The sequence below is a fragment of the Lycorma delicatula genome, chromosome 6 (assembly GCF_047948215.1).
Source record: "Lycorma delicatula isolate Av1 chromosome 6, ASM4794821v1, whole genome shotgun sequence".
NCBI classification, from domain to species: domain Eukaryota; kingdom Metazoa; phylum Arthropoda; class Insecta; order Hemiptera; family Fulgoridae; genus Lycorma; species Lycorma delicatula.
The window spans coordinates 127522718-127546240 of record NC_134460.1 but is presented as its reverse complement, the minus strand read 5'-3'; the positions used below and the strand labels follow the sequence as shown (position 1 = coordinate 127546240).

The 23523-nt window shown below is 28.7% G+C and overlaps 1 protein-coding gene across 1 annotated transcript; it reads right to left on the bottom strand.

The window, feature by feature from the left end:
- Positions 1-1048: 1048 nt before the first annotated feature.
- On the bottom strand, positions 1049-23191 carry LOC142326213 (uncharacterized). Its single transcript, XM_075368498.1, has 4 exons — positions 23045-23191; positions 16023-16066; positions 10134-11060; positions 1049-5807 (listed from the first exon to the last, which is right to left on the bottom strand). Exons 2-4 carry the CDS (start codon positions 16050-16052, stop codon positions 1530-1532), a joined length of 5235 nt encoding a protein of 1744 aa, XP_075224613.1. The 5' UTR covers positions 16053-16066; positions 23045-23191; the 3' UTR covers positions 1049-1529.
- Positions 23192-23523: the final 332 nt, after the last annotated feature.

Below are 23523 nucleotides of genomic sequence, written 5' to 3'. Positions count from 1 at the left end.
ATCTTGTCCTTTTTATCTCAAGTCGGCCTCAACATAAAGCTGATCCAATTCAGCATTTGTTCTGTCCAGTTTCAATTTTCATTCCTGCTCTATAAATTTTTCTTTCCCATCCCATAAATAACTTTCTATCTCATCTCTGCAATATATTTTCATCCTTAGTAGTCAGTGTCAACATGCCAACCCCTCCCATGTAAAAACTTACCTAATAACTCTAAACATAAATTTGAGTTTTTGGGGCTCCTAATGCTGCTTCAGTTTAAATAATATTATTATATATTATAATAATATTATTTCTAAGGAACCTTGCCTTAATCTCATCATTTACACAATTATCCTCATTACATTTACGAGAATAATATACTTCCCACTCCTAAAAATTAGTAATTTTTAAAATTTAAACTTCTTAATGACTCTATAACACTATGAACGTGTATCTATAAACCTGTAACACACTCTTAAATGAGGAGTCATCAAGATGGAAATAATTTTATCTCCTTTTTACAGAGGTAGAAAGTAAAGATTTTAAAAATTAAGTTTTGTCTGTAAATATTCCTGCAATATAGTGTCGTAGTATTTTCATTTGATATATGTTTAATTACCACTTTAAATTACCTTAAATAGAGTATCTTATTATAGATTTCAGTGTGTATAATTTTTTAACTTTTGAATTCTATTGTTCTATCATTCTATTGTTCTGAAATATATTGTAAAAGAATTTTAGACTTTCATCATTTTAAAGTTTAGGCTCTATGTACATATTCGGGGTAACATTTTTGCTATTTCATTTTTACCTGTGTTTTATGCCTGGTGCTTGCAAAATATGTTAGAGCTCGTTTTTTGCTGCTAGTTGCTTATTTAATTATTTATTTATATTTATTTGAAAATTATGTAATGAGGTATTCTTTTGTTTGTGCTATTTAATTTTCTCTCATACACATTTCTGGTTGCTTCCTTATTGAAACTAACAAAATAAAACCTTTTGGCTAATGATAGTTATTATGTACAGTTAATTTTTTCATTCATTACAAATTAAATAAAAACATATTAGTATTCTATAAATTCATTTATTGAAAACTGATTTTCTGTTTTACAGTGATTAATAAATATACAAAAAATGAGAAATTACATAAAATTTTTAAATAAATTTATAAAAAATTATCGGATTATCTTAAAATTTATTGTATCAGTAAAATTTCAGGAGGTCTTATTTGCAAAACCGTTTAGTAACTAACATTAATATAAGGTATCCTTTTATACGTTACAAGATCGTTTTTACAGTCTTAGTATTTATTTTACTACCAACACTTTACAAGATATATTTGCAAAAAAGAACCTGTTATTTTTTATCTTTTATCAGTATGTTTGATTAAATACTATTGTTAATATTACTGTTATGTTAGATTAAGTAGTAATTGTTTGTGTTAATAAATTACTGCTTCCCCTGTTTAAATATTACTCAACATCTCGCTATCATTTTTGTTTTTATTGATATCAGTTGGCTATTTTTACTAACGTTCACATATATTTTTTTAAGTAAACATTATTTTTTTCTCCGGAACAGTATCCGCGTTTTTGTTAATGTTATTGTAACCATCAGTATCTATTTGTGTCACAGATTTTTTAAAGGTATCGATGGAACAATTATCATTTGCTATTTTTTCTAACCGATTAGTTATTAATATAAAACGATTACGAATTTCTTCTCTTTTATTCTGCCTACTTTTAGATTTTGGATAGTAATTTAATACTAAATTAAGTTCATCAATTTTAAAATCACACTTTATGAAGTGTTTAATAAATGTTAATGCTTCTTTATCTGGATATTCGTTATTTTCATTTAAAATCGATGAAGTAATTTTAATTGTTTTATTTACGTCTTTAATTTCTTTGGATGTAAATGTTTTAAATATGGACGGTACAGTTGCTCCTGGTAGATCTGCATATTCATATTCTAATGCTTTTGATAAAATATTCCTTATCATATTGTTATTCCATTTTTCTGCGTCGCACAGGTATTTAAAATCAAATTGCAGATCTACTGAACTGCTAAAATATTTTATACTATATTTTATTATTTGTTTTAATACATCTATTTCCATGTTTGTACATTTTTCTTCCCTCGCGTAATCGTATAACACGTCTAACGTTATAAGTGAATTTTCAGATTCGACCATTTCTGCTATAACACAAGGATGTATAGTATTCTTTTTAGCTAAAATTTTCCACCATTCATTTTTAGCTTCTTCAATGCAGTGTAATATTTCATTAACCTTAAAATCATTTTTTAATTTTAATATTCCCACAAGCTGGTCGTGTGTTAAATAATCAGCGTTTTCTGAATATCTTACCATAATTGATTTCATATGATTAAATGGATATTTTCGCTCATTTAAGTTAATTAATATGTCTTTGAATATTTTTTCATGTGATACAAATTCTGATATTTTACGGTTAGTTTTAACGATATTCAAAAAATTATGTGTCTCTTCAACATTATAAAATCGAAGAAGATCTATAACGATTTGGAACTTATTATCATCTGAACCGAGTTTAAGATCGTTAAAAATATCTCCCGTAAATGATTTTAGAATTTCATTAACTATATGCGGTTTAATTTTGTTTAATGTTGAAACTTTTAATAAGCTCATTATTTGTTTTAAATTCCAGTTGTTTTCATTAAGATATTTAATCCATTCTTCTGCAAATAATGAAAGATTCTCATCTTTATCTAATCCGTTACGATAAGCTGATATACCTCTTAATTCCAAACATAATTTTTCTGGAACGGCTGTTAGTTTTTCAAAAAAATGTTTGTCTTCATCTGTACCGATAAATTTATTCGGCTTACAAACAATAGTAAGGTATTTTGATATTCCTTTTTCTAGGCAAGAATCGTCGGTAATATTGTTATTTTCATAATAGTTTAAAAGTAATAAGGCCATTTGTTTCGTTATATTTTGACAGTTATTTTTATAAATTTCTAAAATATTCTTAATTTTCCTATGATTTTCTGTATCGTGTAAACGTATTATATCTTCTGCTGTAAATTCACTTTTTTTTATTATATCATACCATAACTGATAGGATCCAATAGCTTGTAATTTTAAAACGTCTGAATAATTGTCTGCCAAGCTAGCGTATTTCTGAATTTCATCTACGCTTTTTTTATTATTTAAGGACGTCAAAAGATAGTTTTCAAAATCTTTTTTGTTCCATTTTTTGCAAACATCTAGAAGTTTTTGCATTTCTTTTTCAGTACAATCAAAAAGTTTTTCGATTAACTGATTTTTATTTTCGAGGTTTTCATTTATAAAAACGATCATATCCCTCAAACTCCAAAAGTTATTTAATATCAGTAAATCAAAAACTTTTGAGCCCCCATTTCTAAAAATATTATCGAGTGTTTTGAATTCTATTTCGTCGGTAAGACATATCGACGTTAAAATTTCTAATGTTTCAAATTTTTGAATCGTTTTTTTTTTCAAAAATGATTTAAAATGTTCATTAAATTCCTGTTTCATCATATCTAATAAACCAAATTGTAAAGTGTTAAAAAGTGTAATCACTCTTGAAATCGATCTATCTTGTGAAATTTCCATTATATCGACTACATAATCAGAATTTAAATCTTTAATTTTATTAAAAAATTGAGACATTTTTTCTTCTCTTTCTGCAATTCTAGTAAATGTTTCCCCCCCGGATTCAAATAATTTATTAAGAATATCAGGTTTTATTTGAATTTCTAAAACTACTTCAAATAAATTTATAATACTTCCTTTCCCTTTATTTTTATGAAAATAACTTAAAAATTTCTTATTATTTTGAAGTTTTACTAAATAATTTCCTAAATCTTTTTCAAAAAGTTGTAAAAATTGATCAGCCGGTATTACTGAATCTTTTGCCGTATTGAATAACTCGATTAATAAATCTTCTTCTACGTCTTCCGTCTTAATTAAATAAGTTTTTAAATCTTCTGGTTTATATTGGTTCTTTTTATCGTAATATAATATTTTTTGTAGCAATTTTATTCTTGAACACGCCATTTTTATTTTTGATTGTTGTTTCATGAGTTTAAATACATCATTTAATTTTGAATTTCCAATTTCAATCGCTACTGTTGCAATTTCTTCCATATCGCAGTGATTTGTTTTAAGTTCTTCTAAATTTTCGTACGGCCTAAAAGATAATAATGCAAGAGCATATTTTGCGTCATAATATTTTGTCAGTTCCACATATTTTACCATATCATTTGCACCAAGTCCTTTTTTTAGTGAAGTATATATAAAGTTAAAGACATCTTTTTTCTCATTGTGATCCGTAATAAAAATTAAATATCTCATTTCACTAATCTCTAATCCAAAGATTAAACTTTCCCATCCTTGTTTGGGCTTATATTGAACAGCGACGTAATTTATAAGTTCCATTGAATACGATAAGGTCCAGTGTGTTAAACCAAGTTTTGTTTTGTTTCCGTTTTTAAATCCTTCAATAATAATACTATTTCTAAAAGTACCGTCTCCGACCTTTATTGCTAAATCACAGTCGGCCTCAATTTGATGAGATGACCAATTCAAACACGTATAATTGAACAAATCCTTTAATTCTTCATCGTTAAATTTCCCAACGGGATAATCACAGTTTAGTATTGAAACTAATTTATCGCCTTGTAAAGAATTACAGTCAGATTTTTTGTATATTTCAAGTGCAGGCAAAGTTCTAGAATGATCTATTAAAGCAAGAACCGCATCGAAATCTGAAAAACCGTGATCGTTTAAGGTTTTCCAGTAATCTTTTGGTTTCAAGTTTAGAGCGTTACGTACAGTTTTTGGACTTAACCTAGGATTAATAATCAAAAATTCCATTGTGGTTTCCAATGAATTTCCTAATATTAGAGAATCTATTATATGATTGATCGTTTTGTGATCCGGCCAATCGTACTTTTTGTCTTCGCATAATGCAAATATATTTTCAATAATTTGTAAATTACTTAAAGCAGTGTCTATTATTTTATCTTTTTCATTTTCAGATAACTTTAAACTGTCTTTTACTCCTTCGATTATTTGAAGTATTCTATAAGGATATTTACACATTTCTTCTTCATATTTGGTCGTCATTGAGTACCATTTCTCAGCTGTAATGTGATGAATAAATTTTGCTAAAGATTCTGCTTTCGGTTTATATTTTTGAGCGCATTTTAATATTTCTTTTACTGTATTTATTTCGATCGACTTATTTTGACATATTTCTTTTAATACATAATGATAATCAACTTCAGTCATAAAGTCGATGGTCAATGTACGTTTTGTGTTGTTTGTAACAGGCGTTTTTTCAATAAATTTCAATTTACCGTACTTTAAGGATTCTTCTAATTCTTGCTCTGTTATTAACCTATCACAAAAACCGGAACGAACTACATTTATATATGCTAAAATTAAAGGTAAAGCATTATAACCTTTATTTTTCATATTGAAAAGAAATTTATAATTAAGACCGATCTTTTTTAAAGCTAACCAAACATCAACTCCACCAAAATGATCAATTTTATCTATAACATCTGGGCTATGATTTGATGCATTTAAATAGTTCAGCATAACGTAATTACTTTGATCTTTTTTAAATGATTCATAAATATAACGACTTATATCATTTTTTGACCAATTGTTTTTTTTACAAGTTTTATAGATAAATAACAATCCTTTATTGATATTGCGCAAAGCCGCTTCTATTTCAGTTTCTGGATACTTATTTGCTAAACCATATTCTGTTAGAATAAATAAATATTTATTTTGTTTACCTCGAATGCTTATCTGGAAAAAAAAATAATAATAATAAAAAAATCATAATATTTAAACTAAATATAAACATCGGTGCTTTTTCATCAGATGCTTTTTCATTAACCCCAAGATTTTCCCACGTTTGCGCCAATGACCCTCTCGCACATAAAAAATTACATTTGCTTAAATTATACTTCCAGCAAGTTAGATACAATTAAAATCTGAAGACATAATTTTGTGACTTTTCTTTCAGTTAGAAAATATATTTCCTTTCTTGTGACAAATATCTTGTTTTTTTCTTAGCATTAAAAGTAGGTATTTAGTTTCATATTTTGTCATACTATTTTTTTGTTTATTTTCACATTGTAATACTGGGTTTTCCAAAATTTATGAATCAATTTAAAGATGTTGTTTTCTAGTGAACTATTATATACAGGGTTATCATAAAAGAATGGTGCGGTTTCAGTAATTCATAGGAAGATTGTAGGGAAATTTCTAGGTGTTTTATTGGTATCCCTGATAGCCTCAAACCCGAAAGTTTGTTTATCAGCAGTTGTAACCACAACGTCAGTTCTTGTATTGTTGTTGCGGTGAGTTTAGTGAGTTACTATGTTCTCGGATAAAGACAAAGCAAAGTGTGTTTAATTGATACCTGAATTAAAATCCGTAATTTTAGTTCAACGTGCGTTTCGACGTGAATTCGGAAGAGATCCGTCACACAAAAATAACATAACTCGTTGGTTCAAACAATTCGAAGAAACTGGATCAGTTAAGAAACAGAAATCAAACCGGCAGACCAAGTGTACCAGACGAAATGGTTGAACTAATTAGACAATCGGCAATTAGAAGTCCTGGCAAGTCCATCTCCCGTCGAACCATCGAATTAGGTATTCCAAAATCAACAGTTCACAAAGTTTTACATAAAAATTGAAATTACACGCTTATAAAATCCAGATACTTCAGGAATTGAAACCCGATGATGGTATAAAATGTTACAATTTAACTGTTGAAATGTCGGACAGAATAAGTGAAAATCATTTTTAGACGATATAATTTTTACAGACAAAGCTACATTCCATGTGAATGGATGTGTTAACAGACACAATTCACGAGTATGGGGCTCTGGAAACCCACACGCAATTATTGAGAAACAAAGCGATTCGCCTAAAGTTAATGTTTGGTGTGGTGTGATGAAAAATCGTGTAATAGGGCCATTCTTCTTTGCTACAAAAACAATTAATGGAGTTGTGTATCTTGACATGTTAACCGATTATTGCTTTCCTCAACTGGATGAACTCGAAAACATTCATCAACTTCATTTCCAACAAGATGGTGCTCCCTCGCACTTCAATGCATTGGTCACGGACGGTTTGAACAAAAAATTTGGAGATCGATGGATAGGCCGGCAAGGACCCATACTTTCGCCTCCAAGGAGTCCAGACCTGACATCTTGCGACTTTTTCTTGTTGGGGTACATCAAAAGCGTTGTTTATACACAAAAATTTCGTTACCTTAACAACTAAAAAAAAAAAACAGGATTAATGAAGCAATGACAACCATTAACGAAGAAATATTAACCAATGTTTGGAGAGAAGTTGAGTATCGTTTGGACATTTGTCGAGCGACTAAGGCCGCACATACTGAAATTTATTAATTATGTAAAAAAATGTTTGAGACGACAAATTTGAAAAATAAAAATCATAAACTGTAAGTAATTCTGTTTTTATTTAAACCATGTTCAAAACCGCACCATTCTTTTATGATAACCTTGTATTTTTCATAAAGTTTGTTAACTGCAGTAACTGATTTTAATTTTTTATTAAATTCCAATTGTTAGGATAAAAATAAATAAGTAATAGCGATAAATAATAAATTAAATAATTTTATAAAATAACTGAGATTAAGAAATTTCAATCACTTAATTAATAAGACTTTTCTTTAAACTTAGAATAACTTAAAATGATGTAAAATATCAAATTAAATGCATTTTTGTAATATTAATGTAGTTCTGAATTTTTGACAGTTAATACGCTGGTAATTTTTACTTTAACCGGCCTCCATGTCGCGAGTGGTAGCGTCTCGGCCTCTCATTCGGAGGTCCCGGGTTCAAATCCCGGTCAGACATTACATTTTCTCATGCTACAAAATTGTAATTTCATCAAATTCCTATGTGTGGTCCCGGAAGCTAAAAAAAGACATACTCTGATACATAAATGGGAAAAATTCATTACAAATTACAGTAGTCACGAGAGATTACTCCTTAAAAAGTCTATCTGATAAATAAATATTGATTTCAATGCTCAGTAATTTTCGAGAAGAAAGTATTTTTTAGATCAAAAGAACCGATTAATATAAAAAAGACTCAGATCGGTCGAACATCTGAGTTAGAAAAAAATTCTTCGAAAAACATCATTTTTTCAAGCAGCTAGAAAGTAAAAAATTTAATAAAAAGAAACTATTATAAAGTAATTGATTGTAGTTTTTGTAAAAATAGAAATATCTTAACCTTGATTTTTTTCTTTTATTAGAGCTCTACTGAAATTCACTTCACTTGACAAATAACAGGCATATTCTGCAAGTCCAAAACCACGTTCTATCGATGAAACCCGACTATTTTAGCGGCCAATTATTTTGAAAATTTTGGCAGGAACTATTGTTGATGTTTTGTTTGCAATTTTTTTTTTAGGTTTTCTATCTTTGGCTTGAAGATATTCCTGTCATAATACAAAACGACTTGCGGCTTATTTCTAGTTTGGTCGTTTTTTTTGGTCCTAACCCTTGGATAAATTAAATATGACCACTCCAGCCCATAAATTTGTTGGGATAGCTCAATTCCTTGGAGATCCCGATCTCAAAAAAGTAGATGTTTATAGAGACACGTTGTAATCTTAATTTAATCTTCTTAAGTGAAAAGTGCTGGAGGTCGATTAAGAAAAAAATCATGGTTTTTTCCTATTTTTATTGGAGGAAAGGGAAACTGTCACAGAATTATTTCTTTAAATTTTCTTTAAAGCTCGATTGTTTAAAGTTGTATTAAAATCCTTAATTATGCTTATAATAAACTGCTAATGATTTTACTTAATAAAAATTATTTGACAAAACTTGTATCTACAGAGGTATCAACATTTATCTCATGGTGACGTTAATAACATTTTAAATCCATCATATTTATTTTATAAAGTGTGAAAGTTTAAACTAGTATACAAAATTTTATTAATGTACTATGATTTGTTTTTAAGATATCAACTTGTATGATAAAACTCAAACAGGTGGACAGACGAAAAATGAATTGATTTCGGATGTATTGTGTGAAAATTTTCTTTTCTTTTGTATGAATAATCACATCCAAGAATTTGACTACACTATTTTACAATACCTAGTGTATATTGTGTGTAATGTGTTCAAAAATATCATATTTTTATAAAATTCTACGGGTCGGTAAATTTTTAATCAATCTTACCTTATTTTATTTACTTTCCTCTAATATTTCGACGTTGTCTTTACTGTTAGACATGCCTAAACAAATATGCGGTGTATATAAATTCAAAGACTAGGATTTTCATCATTTGAATTTTTCTTTTCACGACATAACTTTTTTCTAAATTGTTAAATGTTAATGAAAATAAGGAGTAAATATGGACAGTAATGGATAAAGCAGGAATACGGATTAAAATAATCAGATTTATTTGATGTTGCTACCAAGTGTGAGGGTCAGCGGAAGAAATGACCTGTATTTTTTTGCGTTGAATTTTGAAGAAGATTATGATTGTAATTCTTGGACAGGGGCTCCTACTAAAAAAGCTTAGTTTTTTTCAACTCTTGAGAAATAGAGTAAATTAAAACAGTAAGAAGGAAAAAATACCGAGTCGAATGAAGGCAAAAGAAAAATGTTTCTGGCCCTGAACAGAATGTCTTTAGTAAAACAATATTATTGAAGATAAGGAAGGTTAAAAAAGATGAAGCAGCTCACGTTCTTTAAAAAAATACTTATCTAAATTTCTATCCTAGTAAAGGAAAACGAATATTAATTCGTTAATTATTTAATAACGATGCGGGATAAATATTTTTAAAAAAGCAGCAGGAATTAGAAGTTAAGCCATGTACCTACAGGGGGACGTAGGATGATAAAGAGGTTTATAAAGGTAAGCCTAATACTAAGAGGCCGATGGTGAAGAATTGCAGTCACAAGGAGGAGAGTTTAAGCGTTACCGCTTATTGATGTAATGGAGTAGGTTTAGTAGTGAATCGGTAACGCACGGCCACCAAAGAGAGATATGAAATAGCCAATCGCATTATAAATTGGCTGAATGCTAAATAATTTAATTAGTAACAAAATTAAAACTAGAATTCAATACTTACATCATTTTTATTGAAAATATAAATAAGTGTGCTCGGATTAAGCTTGTATTTATTTGCCAAATAATAACTCACTGCGAGTAATTTTGAATTCAGCATTTTATTCTTTGCCACACATTCTCCTAATTGCTCCAACGTTTTATCATCCATTTTAGGATTTTGTGCTTTATAATAATTAGCCAGTTCTGTAACATGGCCTAATGAAAATTTATTATAATTTTTACTAAAATATAGATCTAAAACTTTGCCATAATCATCTCCTAATATATCTCTAATAGAAAGAATCTTTTTAAGTTTATTAATAAAATCACCCTTAAATTTTTTCGCAACATTTTTAGTTTTTTCTAAAACATCTCTCGTTAGATTATATTCTCTTATTAGAGCCATATATATGTTTAAATTTTTTGTGTCATTTTTCATCTGTTGTATGTAATCGATAAAACCTAAATTTAATTTCCAATTTTTACTAACGTAATCTCTAAATTTGAAAATTTCTGCGACTGTAATTTCATTAAGAGTATGTTCTGTATTTTTAGAGATTTCTTGAATTTTTAATATTTTATCTACTGTTTCCGGTGCTAGTAAAACATTTTTGACGAAATATAGTAAATCTTTTGGTTTTTCGAAAGTACCGGAAAATGCGTCTTTAGTAGTTTGTATGTATTTTTCTATATCAGATTGCGACCATTTAAATTTTTCATTAACTGCATGTACAAGTTTCATAATTTCAAATTGATTTCCATATTTATTATTTTCATTTTGTTTTTGAAGTTTACGTATTACCGGTATTAATCTCTCATTATTGCTGTAGTATGATAATAACGATTTTTCTACTTGTCGAGTTTTAATCAGACTAAATTTAGGATTGTTAGATTCTTGACAAGAACATAATAAAATATTCAGATGCCATATTAACGATATTATTACAATCTGTAAATAAATTGTCTTATTATAAACAAGTATCAAATTATTAATTACTTTTTATGTAAAACGAATTATAACAGAACAAATGCCATTAAATTGTATCGTTAATAATACAAAGGATACTCCTTTAAGGTTATTATGTTAAGTATCATAAAAAAATCGGTTGTAAGGGACAAGACATAAAATATAATATAATGGTTCTTGAAAATTGCATATCTAATACAGAGTTGTTTTCTACGTATCACAGACGTTTGAAAGAATAAATTTTTGAAGCAAAAACTCGATATACTCTTTTATTTAGAAAATAATGTTTAATACACAATATATCTCTTATCTACCGGTAATAAGAAAGGATGTGGCGAATAGTAGGGTTCTGAAACTTTGGTTAGGATACAAGCGTATAATAACACGAAACAGGAACGCAGTTAAATCACCTGGTACATTCCGTATCAGGTATACAAGCTCTGAAGTATTACACTTAGTGTGCAAAATCAGCACAGTCAACAACTAGGGATAGCATTGTGATTGGACGGTTTGGTTCGCTTACGATGCTAATCATTAAAAGGATGATTCGGTTCGATTGATATTGAACCCGAGTCATATACAGCTGTCTTCCCATTCCTTCCATCCTTTTTAAATCCCGTTATAGTATTGTTTCCTTTTAATCAGCGCACGGGGAACTAGCATTATAAAAAGCTGTGGTCACAGTTTAAACGTTTAATCACAGTTTAATCAAAGAGGCGCGGCGCCTTGACGAGTTCATGTGTGAACCGTATTTTTTGACATAATGGATGTGCTATTACAGTTAGTTAAATAAGCTAAAAGAAGGCCTTACTGTGGTGATCCCGACACCCTAGAACACGTGATATTCAAGTGCCCGCGGAGGGAGGAAGACTGTCACACTTGTGCATCAGTCACCGGGTCGCTCAAGTGGATAACATCATCGGAGTCATGCTGCGGAACTCCTCGATTTCAATACAGTTACGGGATTTGTAGCAGGGTTCCTGCAGGAGAAGGATCGAGGTGGCGATGGGTGAGGGGCAGTCCCCTGCAGAGCTGTCGTTCATCCGTTCTTGTACGGGTGGGCGGTAGTATGAGGCACGGAGACTCCTGAATCCCCACGCTAAGAAGACCGAGTCCTGACGGGGGTACCCCTGTTTAAGGAAATGGCATAAAGGACGAGTCCCGGCTTTCGAGGCGGGGCTCAGAAACGACATAGTCGAGCCTGGTTACCCCGCCGAGGAGGTTAGAGGCAGGGCACGAAGAAAACGCTCCTGTCGGATCGTATGACAGCGTGTCGAGCTGTCATGCCTGGAGGTATCTCCCGGGGTTGTGTTATGCTTAATTGCGGGTCCGACCACGGGAGGGAAGGTGGTGAGGTGGAGGTTTAGTTGGTATGGCGTAGGTATACATATGCACATTAACAAAATCTTGCGGAACCTGTCAGCGAATTCACGATTCTGTTCATAAATGGGATTCCTCCCCTCACCAAGGGAGAAAAAAGCTAAAAGGAGGCCATGGGATTCGATACCATCGAATTTCGAAACATTGCAAACCGGAACAGATTGTTAGAAACAGTATAGAAAAAGAACCTTTGGTTCTTTTTTTCTGTCAATACAGATGGAAATAGAGCCTGCCTGAATAAGAATTACAAACTTTTTCAGCTTACTACTTACTAGCTATTCTGGCAACAGGTACTAAAATTTTCTAATATTTTGTATCAAAAACATTCAAGTATCTGTTTCGGCTTGGATCAGAAAAGAGAAATAATGTTTTTCCACTCATGTAGTAATGACTAATAAAGATAGATATTTCAATAATTTTCAGGGTAAAATCCAGCAAGTTTCGTTAAAATGAAGACACTAATTCTAGTTTGATGCAAAGATAATTAGCCATAAATTCTGATTGTCGTCGAGCTCCATGATGGAGTCGTAACAATTCTGTTTTTATCCGAAAGGTTTGCGTTATTATACTGATCCGAAAATTTTCCACTTCAGACTTCATCTCTCGTAAAAATAAATTAGAAAGATTATAATAATTTAGTATCAGACTGATATTAAATTTATAAATAAATAAAAAAATAGCTAACCATCTAATTGGATTAATTTGTTTTTTATTGAAAATATATTATAAAAAAGGATATTACGAAATTTTTCAAGAATAGTTTTTTTATTATTAAACCTATCTGTAAAACTAAAAAAAAAAATAATGGAAAATAATTCACATCCATTATGTCAAAAATAAGTATAATAAAAATAAAAAATAATTTTCTTTAATTTATTTATTTATTTTTTTACCTTTTACATCAGTGCAAAATTAAAATTAAAAAACATCTTAGTAATCGTTAGTTTGGCGTCGATTTCAGAAATTCGAGAATTAAACATGAAGCGAAAACGTAATTATTGTTTTATATATATATTGGTTTTTATTGTAGATTGTTGTAAGTTTCTTTCAACTTCTTTTATTTTATTTTTATTGAAAATCTACTTTGTTCAATAAAAATGATTTCTGTTTAAAAGAAAAAAATTCTTTCACAAGAGACACAGAACAGAATACCAATATATAAACTTGATAGAAAATAAAATATACTCGTATGTGGATACATAAATATGTGTGTATATATATAAATAAAAATTTAAAAAAAAAAAATATATATATATATATACTCGTATATATATATATTATGCAACAAAATTTCAGGATAAATTCACATAGTGAAAATAAAGAAAAATGTTCTTATAAACGTAGGTTCGGAAAAACTTCGATAGCAAGTATCAGTGGCAAAAGAATTTGCTTTGATTTCTGCGCCTTCGGTAAATTTAAACCAAACTTAATTCTTGGGATCAAAAGTAATAAATAGATTTTGCGCTTTTATATGAAATCTGACCTGAAAAATTGTAAAAGATAGATCTTCGAACTGTATTTTTATACTAAATTTACTTATACACTAAATTTACTCCTTAATTTGGAACCCAAGTAAGGTCTGGCTTAATTTTATCGAAGGCACTGAAGTCAGGGCGAAACCTTTTTCCAGTCGACACTCGAACGAAGCGTTTCTTAACTTACGTTTATTTGATTTTTTTCTTTATTTTCACCAGAAAATATTCTAAAGGTTTCTTACATTGTTCTTGAATCGTCTGTATGTACATATAGAATGAACAAAAATTAATCAGAGCAGTTTAGGGTTTAATAAAAGATATGTAATAGCAATATCATAAAAGCTGCCGTAGGTATGTAAGATAGTTGTAGAGTTTTAATTTTTGCATAACTCTCTCAGTTACCTTAAGTTACACAGCTTTATATGAAGGACTAATAAATTAGTTTCCCAATATTAATATTAATTAGTATGATCCTCTTTCTATTATATTATTGAATAAAAATAATCTATTGGTGCAAAAAATTTTAGAATAAATTATTTATAGAATCAATAACAACAATAATAATAATATATTCTAGCTCCGACGGAGTACACTAGGAGGCACAACAACGTGGCAAAAATTGTACACATAGAACACTGGAATAGATACAAGTTAGAGTTTCAAATTAGGCCCTACTGTACTTATGAGCCAGCCTCCTTTTTGGAGAACAACAACGCAAAACGTTTCTGGAATCAAGGAATTGCAACAGGAAAACCCATCAACTGTAACAAGCCAGATATAGTAGTTGTTGACAAAATGGAAAAACGTAACTTACCTAATAGACGTAGTCATCTCATTGAGTAATAACATTAACACTAAACGCAATGAAAAGCTGCAGAAATATACAAATCTTGCTTTTGAAATTAAAGAAATGTAGAATCAAAAAGAATATATAATCCCAGTAATTATATCTGCCGAGAGAATAATACCATCTACTTTGCACAAGAGTCTTGAAAAACTGAAGATCCAGTGGAAGACCCACCCACTAATGCAAAGGAGCGTGATAATTGACACCTGCCATGTTGCCCGAAGGCACTTAGTCAACAATAGCAAGCCTAATCTCGTTGGTATAAATTATTCCGAGTTTAGGGAATGTCACCGGCAAAAGTAAAAGTTGTGAAAATGTGGGATAATAATAATAACGTTTCTTGAAGAAACTTTATAAATCCAAAAAATGTATTACCTCTAACTCCTTTTCCGAATGGAAAATAAATGTCCCTTACCGCCAATAATTAATAATTTATATTTTAATTTCTTTCAATGATAAATCTCTCCCTTGCTTTTGATACGCTTTGCAACCAGTTTCATATTATTATGAAACATTATGTTACTTTTTGTAATTTCAATGCAGGAAGAATTTAAATTATTGAAATTTATGTTTTCTAAACTAATTAATTTAAAAAAGGTTTTACACCAATCAGTCTCTTTAAAATCAGGAATGATATTAATACATTTTCAAATTATTATTTAACAATATATTTTTAGATTTTTAAATCTACTTCAAGAAATATAATTGTGCGTATTTCTATTCATATTATACGAGTATTTCAAAATTTTGTGCATGTAATTAATTATTTTTATTCAATAACATAACTAAAATATGATCGTTATCATTAATAAATAAAATATCCCAAAATATTGTTTTTGATGTGATAATTTCCACAACGATTACATTCTAGATTAAAAGTAGTATTCAATTAAAAATATTTATTATGATTGTTTACGTACATTATTAATCTAAGGTCAAAAGATTAAAAATAATGTTCAGTATCAAAAAAACTGAGAGGGAATTAAGTTTTAAGCACTTCACAAATGTTGGGAAAGTAGAATAACATCATTGCTGAGGTTTTTCAGCAATTTGTCTTTATTACTCTAAGACCGACCATTTCTGAAATTTATTACATTAATTGAACTTCAGTGATCAACCAGTACTAGCATTAATTTCATGTTTAAAGTTCAACTCCGTTAAAATAAAATATATAAAATTAAAACTTTAGATCTAATTGTAACACAGAAGAACAAAATTACTATGTCATATCATAATACTTACAGTTTGTTTAAAACATTTTTTATTGTACATCGTGTTTCCTGATCCTAAAAAAACAAAAAAAAATATATATTTACACAATACATATACGTGTATGTGTATGTGTGCGCGTTTATAAAGTATGGCCCAATAAATTACTTTTAAACTGTTAAATATACAAAAGTAAAATTTTTCAAATTCTCTTATCTCAAAAATTGAGAGATTGATTTTTCGGTAATGAGTTATAGGCAACTTTTGAAACTAACTGAGAATTTTCCAATTTACTAACGATTTTGGTTAGGGTTTTCGTACCCCAGTGGTTTTTTATCTTTTTTTTTGTTTCTTTTTCAATGCTTTTAAAATTTGTGTACACAAATGAATGCTTGGATGTGGTGGTCACATATCGAAAAAATAGATCATTTCGAGATATGAAGATATGAGGTAGACGACAAAGAATTTGCTAAATTTAATTTTTATATGGTTGAAAAGTTGCTTAAGGGTTATTATACTTTATGAATGCTCTATATATTATTACAAGTTTAGCAATTAATTATTAAAATATTTTATAATCTGCCGGTTAGATATAAAAAAAAATTACAGTTTATTATTAAATTTTAAATTACAGAAACTAGTTTATACCGAATGTTGTTATACGTATATATATTTTTATAAAGTTCATATTTTAATACAAAATATTTTCTCTAACTATTCATGACTTTACGTTTATTTATGTATTTTAGTATTTTCAGAGATTTTTAAATTCTTAAACCTATAATACAACAAAATTGTTGTAACAAATGATGTTTCAATCCTATGAATATGTGTAAGGAATGCTCAATGGCTCGTTTAAAAGAAAATAAGAAACATTTCTCAAAATGAACAAATTTATTGTGATTTTTATGTCGGAAGCAAGGGTAAATGTTTTAACTCATAATCAGCCATATTAAGCAACTCATTATAATCATAATCATAACCAGCCATAATCATAATCAGCTCATATTCTGATCTAACACAACATGTCTGGTAGATCCTTACTTTGCACGACTCATGTGTCTTAGTATTATCATATCTTCCTCCAACCATTGAATCTACCACCTTATTCCTTTTTCTTCCTCTTTTCTTTTTTTTATCCTCTACTTCCAAAATTGAAGTCTTCACCGGATATTCTCTTCCCAGTCAGAGCCATACTCTATTCATTTTCTTCTTCTTATATTTTTAAGCATTTGCCTTTTTTCCCTAATTTTTTGCACCATTTATTGTATTCATTTATTACTTCTTCTTTTTATCTTACACCTTTCATGTTTCTTCATATCTGCATTTTCTTCTTTCATCTTCTATCCTTATTGCGTATGTTTAAACACCATACAATGCTACACTCTGTATATAGCAATTTGCTAGTCTCTGTTTCTTTGTCATAGTAACTGTCTCCTTCAGTTAAAACCTGCCTTAACCATTGCTACTGTTAATTCTTACATCTGTTGACCAATGCATATTCTTAAAAATTCCTTTTGCCATTCTCCCTTCCTGTATATTTTATTGAATAGATTTATCAAAACTCTTTTCCCTTCCTTCATCAATTAAAGTTTCAATATCTCAGTACTCATTACCACCCATTGCATTTCCATTTTTCAGTCTTAAATGAATGTTCCTATTTCATTTATACTCTATCCTTATCATCATCCATTATGTTATCTCTTCCTCCTCTTCCAGTATTTTCCTCAAGCTATTCTTATAATTCTTTCACATTTTTTTTTCTATTTCTTACATCTGCATTTGCTTTTTTTTTTATCTACCTCCACATCTAATTTTTATTTCTAGGTTATCTTTGCCTTTCCGATCCTTGAATATTAAGTAGAGAAATGACATTTGCCTCTTTATACATCAGATCAAATCTACCTTCTTTATTCCATTTTTCCATTTTATTACATTTTTCTGTGATTTTGTAAGTTTTTTATCTGATTTCATTAATTAGTTTTCTGTAATTCCTTTTACCTTCCTCTATGTATCCAGTTATCCATATCTTTCGGTGATCTGTTCCTTTCTTATCGTCTTCCTTTGGTACCTGCAGCTTCCTTTGCTGACTCTTTAAAAATATTTATAATACCTTTACTTTTTAAATGTCATTACCCTTTTCTCCCTTCATCTTTCAGTAAAAAATATTTTCATTTTCTGAGCATTACCTCCTTCTTTTAATTGATTCAAATCCATTTCTTTCTTTTCCTGCCTTCCTGTGTTTTTAATCTTTTACAAAGGTCTGATACAATTAGATTATGCTTTAAAAAGATGTTTGCTCTTCATTAATTCCTTGCATTTTTTATATACTCCTATATCTTTGCTGTAATATTTGGTTCCTACATTCATGCTGAAATAAATAGTTGTAACATCTATTTCACTAGTCATTCATAGGGCAACCCACCAGCTTGGTCTAGTGGTGAATGCGTATTCCCAAATCAGCTGATTTGGTAGTTGAGAGTTCCAGCATTCAATTCCTAGTAAAGTCAGTTATTTTTGCACGGATTTGAATACTAGATCATGGATACCGGTGTTCTTTGATGGTTGAGTTTCAATTAACCACACACCTCAGGAATGATTGAACTGAGACTGTACAAGACTACATTTCATTACACTCATACATACCATCCTCATTCATCCTCTGAAGTATTATCTGAAAGTTAATTACTGGAGGCTAAACATAAAAAAGAAAGAAATCATCCATAGGGCAGAGGTCATGGAGGTACAGCCGTTATTGTGAAACATTCTATGAAATATTTTGACCTTCATAAACATAATATGAAATTTCTGAAGGCTACAAAAAGGGCGTTTGAAGAGGTAATTGGTCCTTCAACTAGATACGTTGTTTATTGTCCAACAATAGACGTAATATTTATGCAATAAATGGAAATTCTTCCGTGATTTATTTTTTGCTTTAATTTAGCATTAGTTGATATGAGATTGGAACTCCAAACCGAAGAATGATTATTAGGAAATCATTCCTGAGATTCCTGGCTGACAACACCGACGGACTGGCAATATTTGCCATTACAAATTTTGTTAATGAATTAATCTACTTACTGGCCATCAGTTATAATAAAGGTTTCCAATTTACTGAAATCTGTATTTGTAGTGGAATTTTCCAAAATTACTTATCCATCATATTCAATTCACAAATTTTCATTCCACCACACAGCAATCATCTTAAATGGAACGAATAATGGAATTTACCACAAACAGCCAACAGTAAATATATTTAATAAGAAAACAGTTTCATAATTTTTTTTTGTCAGTTGGTGAGATGATTTTGCATGGTGCTTGTTTGATGTCGGAAGAGAATATAAACTTTTATTGTTCCGTAAATTACTTATTTATGATTTTTTTTAAAATAGCTCAATTTTCAGCTGAGAAAAAACATATCTTGAATGAAATCAACACTTTATTTAAGATCTCAGAATCTCATGATTTAATAATAGTCTTTTATAAAACATATTCAGCTGTTGAAAAATTATTTAATAATTCCTTTTAGGGACTTAAAAGATGATTCAAATTCTAAAAAATGTGAAATATAAAAATTATCTTAAAAGTTATATCACCAAATGAAAATACAGTGAAATCTTAAAGGAAAGCCACGAAGACATTACAATGATGAAAAATTGTTCCATTTATTCATTCTATTAATGGTGTCTGATAAAAGTGGCAGTGAAAAGCTGAAGCTATCTCGATATATTTGTCTAATGTGTCCAGCAATTTCCTTTAGTGATTTCAAAGATGAAGAAGTAAGAAACCAATAAATAATTATTTTAATTACTATTTAACCTCAATTATTAAGATTTCAATCAAGTAGACCGACCAATTTTGAGCTGTAATCACCCATTAAAATTTCAATTCTAATGAAATAGAAAATATAATATGAAATTAAATAAATCACAATAAAGTTTTATATAATGTTTTAATAATGTGAATATAACTGAAAAATCTACCACAAACTGCCTTTGAATCTGAAAAAGATTCAAATGATCATAAATTACATCACCTGTAAGTCTGCTACCATCTTCACCAAACAATTTTGAAAAGTTTTTCATAAGAATATATGAAATTTTTACGTCAAATATCTCATTTCTGATCAGTAGTTTGGATTTCTTTTTGGGCGTGATTATTGAATAAGTTAATAGGTATAAAAATTTAACCAATAGTACTTTGAGAGAAAAAAATAATATTGTTTGTTATGATTTCGATAAAGGTTGGCTCAACAGCTGGGTTTTAAAATAAAAGAAGTTATTTCTACATTCTTTTCCCTTCTTATTTCAACAGTACCTCAAAAAAAGATGTTTCGAAATAAATTTTGTTATTAAATAATTCATACTTACATGGGTGAACAGCGACTTGTGTCAGTGACACAAGTAGTGTCTTTGAACAGTTGTACATATAAGATTCATCCACTGTAAGTAATACCTTACAGTGGATGAATGAGGATGATATGAATGAATCTAAATGAAGTGTAGTCTTGTACAGTCTCAGATCTGCGATTCCTGAGATGTGTGCTTCCTTAATTGAAACCCAACCACCAAAGAACACCGGTATCTAAAATCTATTATTCAAATCAGTTTAAAAGTAACTGCCTTTACTAGGAACTGAACCTTAGAACTCTTGACTTTGAAATCAGCTGATTTGCGATGACGACTTCACCACTAGACTAACCCGGTGGTCATCTTGTCATCTAGAAAAAACCTAGTTGAAATGTATATCTGGGACTCAGCAATTGTAATAGCAAACAATGACCCAGCTGCTTATTTAAAAAAATAGAAATTAGCAAAAATTCTAATGATGGTATACTTAAAATGAGCGCTGTCTTCAAAGTTTTCCTTTATTTCAATTAAATTTTAGCAGAGGTATTGTACTATTAATATTATTTTTACTTTTTTTGGCATCGTAGCTCTCTAGAGCTATGCTGCAAGAAGAAAAAAGTGACAATCAGTCAAAAAATGGGATATGGGTTTTTATGACCCAGGGACACCAAAAAAAAGTGGGGGATAATGTATATAGTGTGTTGATGTATTTAAAGCTTAATAACTGTTGACTAGATAAACTAATTTTGATAAAATCTTGTTCAGAGATTAGTGCATTTGAGGCAATTGTTGATAAAATGTTAGGATCAATATATCCAGGGGATTAGATAATTTGTTAACTAAGCAGCATTTCTTAAACAAATTTAAAAATATATTTAAAATAACAAGATTTTGATGTTGGTGACGGTTTATAAAATGTAATAAAATATATATTTATATATACATAATTAAGATCATTTATAACCTCTTTGGTCTTATATTAAAATGACTAAAAGTATTAATTATATATAATATGAAAGTTGTTGGGTAATACAATTATTAAATTTTATCTTATTTACTATGTAAATACATAGTTGAATATGTTATTAGTTTTTATAATTTAATTTTGTAATATTTTTTATTTCGCATAATTATTCGTTTATTTTTCTTTAATTTCATATTTTAATATTATCTTGCAGTGATTAATACTTCTATACTATTGACTATATTATAATCTTCATAAGTTAAGCATTTTGCCACGTTGGATAAATTAGGTATATCGTTTTCGTAAGCTTTGCAACGGAGACGATATTATTTTATAAAATCAACTATTTAGGATACCTCTATATATACATTATCTCTAAAAGGTGAAATTAAATATTTTTTTTTGTACGTTACTGTTTAATTTGCTATATTATATATAATTTCTCTTTAAACTATTAAACCTGAGATTCAATTATAAAAAGAGGATTTTTCTATTTTTTATAATTATTAAATTTGACTGTTACTAGTACATTTTTTTAATGCTACTTTTACTTTCTTGTACAAAGTAAAGGAAGTACTGTGATTGCGAATAATTTCGATTATCAGATTTCTACGAAAATATCCATTTTGACTAGTTTCGACGTGATGTCTATACGTAAGTATGTATCTCGAATAACTCAAAAACGATTAGCCGTAGAAAGTTGAATTTTGGATTTAAAACTGTTGTTACATCTAATTGTGGACCTCCCCTTTTGATTGCAATCGACTGGACCAAAAATGTGTATAGCCAGACCTCTAAATAAGTTTGGATTTTGGACTTTTTCTGAACTGCAGTAATAAGATCTCGTTGAGAGTTTTTTAACGATGTATCATAAGTGGTACTTATTTTCATTGGTTTCAGTTATAGCCAAATGAAATTCTAATTAATGAAACATTTGACTCTAATAAGGGGAGGACACATCGATTCCAATCCGACTTCATATACATATTTTTTTTTAACTTTTTTTATTACTAATTACTAACCTCTGACCGTAAAAAAGTTTTTCAATAAATAATAATTCAATAATAACAAAAAAACAAATATTAAAAAAAATTCTTTATTAAAGAATTAGAGGTCGTATCTCACTTTCAAATGAATAAGTTTAAATGAAGTGCAACAAAAAATGTGTATATGTAATTGCTATCTACTTTATACACTACATAAAGTTTTAAAGTTTACTCAAAAAATTTAAATAAAAAGGCTATCGTAGAAATTAATAAGAAAATAGAATTTTAGGTAAAGATTTATAGAAAATTTCTTAAATATTGATACAAAAAATTCCATACACAACTTATAATAAACATCCTGTGTTAATATAATAGATTTATTATTTGAGAGGTTAAATAATCTTAAACTCGTAGCTATATAATTTAAGAAGCTATATTTTTGTACATTTTGAAAATAATTTCACAACTGTTTATTTATTTACTTTTAATTCTGTAATAAAATATTTAAATTATATAATTACATAACTTTAATTAAAAATTTTCTTGCGTATAAAAACTTCTAACTAATAATTAGTACAATGCATAAAATATTAATAAAATGCATATTCTTATAATTTAATGCAAATTTATTTATTTTTTTTTAATTCTCCCATAAATTTTTAATAAAGCAAGAAAATGCTAATTTTATTTTATATTTACTACATTTATATTATAATTATAAATTACGCTAAAAAAATAAACTTTTTTCTATATTACCTGTAGTTCTTATTTATATAATAAATTTATAATTGTATATTTTTAACGAGTAATATTAGCTGATGAAAAATTCACAACAGAAATTTCTGTTTTGCATTCACAGTAAAACAATTGTTATTCTCATTACTGTATAACTACTGATTTCGTCACATAAGAACAAATAATTATACACCTGACTAAAAGTTACTGGTCTAACATATGGTGTTTCTTAAAAGAAGTTACATTCGCAATCATTTTTTTTATAAATTCAGATTACTTTTAAATATGCTGGCTAATCTTCTCATATAAATTTAAAAAATATATATTTATATATTATATAAATTATAATTTAAATTACACATTTATTATTATTATAAATTATAATTGTAAAAATAAATATATGTTTTAAATGTTTTATGCAGAGTGATTCCAAATTGCATGGCAAACTCTCGGAAGATAATTCTATAGCCAAAAATAAGAAAAAAGTTCATATAAACATA

Excerpts from the sequence above, each read along its gene's own strand:
- LOC142326213 (XM_075368498.1), bottom strand. The coding sequence starts at position 16,052 with ATGTACAATAAAAAATGTTTTAAACAAACT. Across the intron at positions 11,061-16,022 it reads AAAAATGTTTTAAACAAACT|ATTGTAATAATATCGTTAAT; the intron begins GTAAGTATTATG and ends ATTTATTTACAG. Across the intron at positions 5,808-10,133 it reads ATATTTTCAATAAAAATGAT|ATAAGCATTCGAGGTAAACA; the intron begins GTAAGTATTGAA and ends TTTTTTTTCCAG.